We start from the raw sequence: 4051 nt of genomic DNA, 5'->3' as shown, positions 1-4051 counted from the left end.
GAGATGGACCACGCCAAGCCCACACAACCGCGCCATTCTGTGGACATGCTGACTAGCGTAATCGCTACCATCGACGATTGTGCTTGCATCATCGCCTTGTAGCGTCGCTCACATGCGCTGTTCAGTAGTGTCAAGCTTCAGAGTGTTTATGGTTGACCAACACAACTTGATGGCAATCGATTCATGCGGGTGTAGTCGTCATGAGTGGGCGCTTACTTGGTGGAGCTATCAACGTGAAATCGACGGGCTCGCTCCATCAATCAAGATTGGGTCCACCTCGTCCAGGACATCTCTTCGCATCGGCGACAGCAGGCGCAACAAAACCACACAGGACGCGTCTGGCGATGTGCTATCCATATATCAGTACGGACGTTCTTTGGTCCTCACCGATCCAGCACACTGGATACGAAAGCTAAGGATGTGTGTTTTAGGTGCTTGGTTAGTTTTGAGCGAATGCTGATCGATCGATAGATAGATAGATTGATCGATTGATATGACTCAACTCAGCAGCTCCTGGCTGTGAGCGCAATGCAGAAAGACCTTCGCCTATCTCCATGAAAAAACGTTTGACAGCGTAGTGTGGGGATTAGTGGCAACGATCGGTGTCCCAAGCGCCTTCGTTCGAGCCACCTCGTACGGCGGTTGCTACTGCGACCATGCCATCGAATATATATCTCCACCGAGACAAGGCGCATGGTTGGACGCAAAATTGTCGTTAAAATAATGTTAAATAGACGAAGACAGCCACGCTTCTAGTCGCTGTGGGGCCCGTACAAGGCCGTGATCTGCGTGATCGGGCCGCGGCAGACAGGGCATGTCATTGCGCGGTTGCACCAGTCGTGGAGGCAGTCGCGGTGAAAGCAGTGGCCACAGGGCAGCTTCAAGATCGCCCCCGCCACCTCCAAGTCCTCGTGCTCGAACGCATCGAGGCAGATCGTGCAATCGTCGTCGCACACAAGCGACGTTGGCGCGGGCTCAAAAACCACGCGCCGCACGTCCTCGGGCACGGCGAGAAACGTGGCGAGCGCCTCCTCCATGGCGGTGGCACCCGACGCCCGGACGTCCGTGTAGAGCGCCAAGAGGTGGCCGACAAAGGCTTCAAATCCCTTGATGCGCGCCGCAATTACATGCGGCTTTTCCGCGTCCATGTGCTTTTTCGGGAACGGCATATTCAGCGCTTCCTCCAAGTGCCGGGACGACACGCTGGCCATCGCAGTGCGCATGTGGGCCAGCGTCGTCGACCGGAAGGCGAGCATCTCCGAGTAGCGCTTGGCGACGCGCCAAGCGCGGTGCGTGACAGGGCAGGTGAGGCCCATGTCGTACTGCACATAGTACCCGAAGAAGGTCTGCCCCGACCCGATCGAGACCTCCACGTCGACGACCGGGATGCCCATGGACGCGTGCAGGTGCGTCGGTGACGGCGACGGCGACGGCAGCGAGGAGGCGAGGGACTTGGCCATCGCCAGGAACGGAAGCTCTTCGCACGACGGTGACTTTTGCATGCTTATACTAGTCGTCGAAGAAGAGGAAAAGAGACGGCTGTGCAGAACCAAACCAAACAAAGAATGAGATGCTCCATGGAGAACGCGGGGCGGGAGACAGGGCGAACGTTGTGCGACACGGGGCCGCTTGATTTCTGTGGATTTTGACGACCCACGGCAACGACGCGATCGGATTGGCTGCTTTTGGCGGGACATGCCATGTCGCAGCAAATGTCGATGAAAAAGGCTGGTTTCTTGAACCGAGCGTGCGGTCGACGGCCACTCACGCGCGTTCTTGTGGCAGAGACCACCAACCGGCTGGATGAATGGCCGTCGAGCGACGTGGCTGGTGTGGGGACCGGTCGCCAGTCCGTTGGCCCTCGCCCCTCCAGCCTGTCATTGTGGCGATTTTCTTTTCTGTCACCGCCATTGTTTGAGCATTGCAATGGTTTGGCATGGCCGAGGCAGCTGCGTCGTCTTGCGTGCGCGGTATGGACGCCCGTCGCCGTTCGAGTGTCGGGCAAGATAGGTGGGACGATGTACAGCTACTGGTCGTCGACACTTTCTAGAACAGCGAGCCATCGTCGTAGCCCTAGTGTGCCATTGCGCAGAGTACCCGCTCCCATAGCGCAGTTGTCCTAGGCAGCCAGTTAGACTCGGAGTGGGGCGTCCGAGTCTGTCGGATGGATCGCGCGGGATTGATCGAACCAGTGCGCTGTATTCGCTAGCACGTCATCGTACACATCGCGGCTACAAACCGCTCCGCCAAAGAAGCGAACCACGTTGGCAGCCAACGTCGTTTCGCTGAATGCAAACCCGGTCGAGTCCCATTCATGCCTTGTCGAGGTTGGATGGAGGTGATAGTGGGTTTGAGAGCTCCCGCGATGAGCTCGTGACAGCATTCCCATGGCATCTCCAGTGTGGATGGCTCGAAGCCAAGCCGCGCCGCGGTAGCCCCTGGTTCGAGACCTTAATGGAACCTTCTGCAACTTCGATTTTGGTTGGATGGTGTACTGCATGTTGTACGAACGGTGAACGCTGTGCGATGGCGTCAACGACCGAGTCTTCCGTCCCGAGGCGCCCGAAGCGGCTGCCATTTGCGCCGCGTTCTTGACCACGTTGCACCTTCAACATTTGCTGCTGCATACCCAAGCATTGTGTCTCTTCCGCATGATGAGCGCCCTGCGCCTGGCTTCGCGATCACCTCGTTCCGACATGCGCCTCGTCTCCACGAAGCCCCGTCCGTGCCGCGACGTCGCAACACGCTTGGAGTCGCAAGTCCACCTCCAAAAGCAGTGCTGCGTCATTTGACTCCCTTCGACAACGAGCTCGTCTCTAAAAGCTCTCGCGCATGGTGCGGAATCGCAGCGCGTTGCGCTACAATTGTCGCGAAACGTTTAAGTACTACAAGGTTCAAGTACTACAAGGCGGTTCTAGCGGGGTGTTTAGCTTGCGTCGGGCGACGCCACGCGCCTTGTCGATGGGAACGTAGCGAAACAAAGCGAACACACAACGATTCGATTGCCCTTGACGCCGCATCTCGGTTATCAACAGTCCAAGACAAGTCCATCCATGGCACATGTACATTACTAGTATATTGTGGGAGGCACTTTTGACCATACACGTTCGTTCGCACCTGACGTCATATCTATCTATCTATCTATCTATCTATCTATCTATCTATCTATCTATCTATCTATCTATCTATCTATCTATCTATCTATCTATCTATCTATCTATCTATCTATCTATTAAGGTCGTTCTCACTTCGACGACAGGGCTCGTTCGTGGAATTGCCCGCGCGCTAGGCACATTTGCATCATGTCGTTCGAATCAAATAGCGTTTTCATCGCTGGCACCATTGGGCACATGGACTGGACATGGTGTCGGACACTGACAGCGGCCACACCTTGCGACAGGACTGTCGTTGCACGGAGCAGTACGCGCCGTTGTGCGAAGCAGGCCCTTTGCTCACACGCCATCTCGTTGGCTTGGACTTCTCCAGTGCGATACATCGCTGGCGCCACGACCTAAACCGTGAAGGCAATGAAGCGGACAACGGCTTCGATCCAACAGTAGCGTCTGCCCACCCGCTTACATCGGGTAGTTCAATGTCAGTCAGATGCTAAAGAACTAAATTGCCAGTAGCACATGTCCGACCGACTGAGAGTTCTACCGGGACTGCGGTTGAGTTCTCCTCGTGGTTTCAAGATTGGGATGACGCCTGGCTACGTACACAACCTCTGCTGCTCTCCTCTGCTCGGGAGATATTTTAACGGCTTCAATGCGTATCCTTGCATCTAGGTCCTTGCTGCTCGTCGTCGACAATGGAGTACTTGTCTTCGCTAGACCGCGAGACGGTCGTTCTTGCACTTGCCCTCAACGTCGCGTCGTCGTGTGGCGCAAACATGCACGCGATTGGTCGAAAAACAGCCAATGAATGGGCGCCATTGAGCTGTCCGGATAGACATCCGGATACCACCGCAAGTCGCATCATGCACCACAAAACCCAGCAACCTCTCAAACTGAATATCAATTGCGACCGGAAGTTGCGTTGACTTTGGATTAGC

At 55.8% G+C, this 4051-nt stretch overlaps 1 protein-coding gene across 1 annotated transcript; it reads right to left on the bottom strand.

The window, feature by feature from the left end:
• Positions 1-752: 752 nt before the first annotated feature.
• Positions 753-1554, bottom strand: SPRG_14869 (hypothetical protein; the record flags this gene model as incomplete). The annotated part of the gene is made up of 2 exons (XM_012354547.1): positions 1368-1554; positions 753-1346 (listed from the first exon to the last, which is right to left on the bottom strand). The coding sequence occupies exons 1-2, from the start codon at positions 1500-1502 to the stop codon at positions 753-755; spliced, it is 729 nt and encodes a 242-aa protein (XP_012209937.1). The 5' UTR covers positions 1503-1554.
• Positions 1555-4051: the final 2497 nt, after the last annotated feature.

This window comes from Saprolegnia parasitica (assembly GCF_000151545.1).
Source record: "Saprolegnia parasitica CBS 223.65 unplaced genomic scaffold supercont2.167, whole genome shotgun sequence".
Lineage (NCBI taxonomy): Eukaryota > Oomycota > Saprolegniomycetes > Saprolegniales > Saprolegniaceae > Saprolegnia > Saprolegnia parasitica.
The sequence above is the reverse complement of the archived record's forward strand: the minus strand, read 5'-3'. Positions and strand labels throughout refer to the sequence as shown.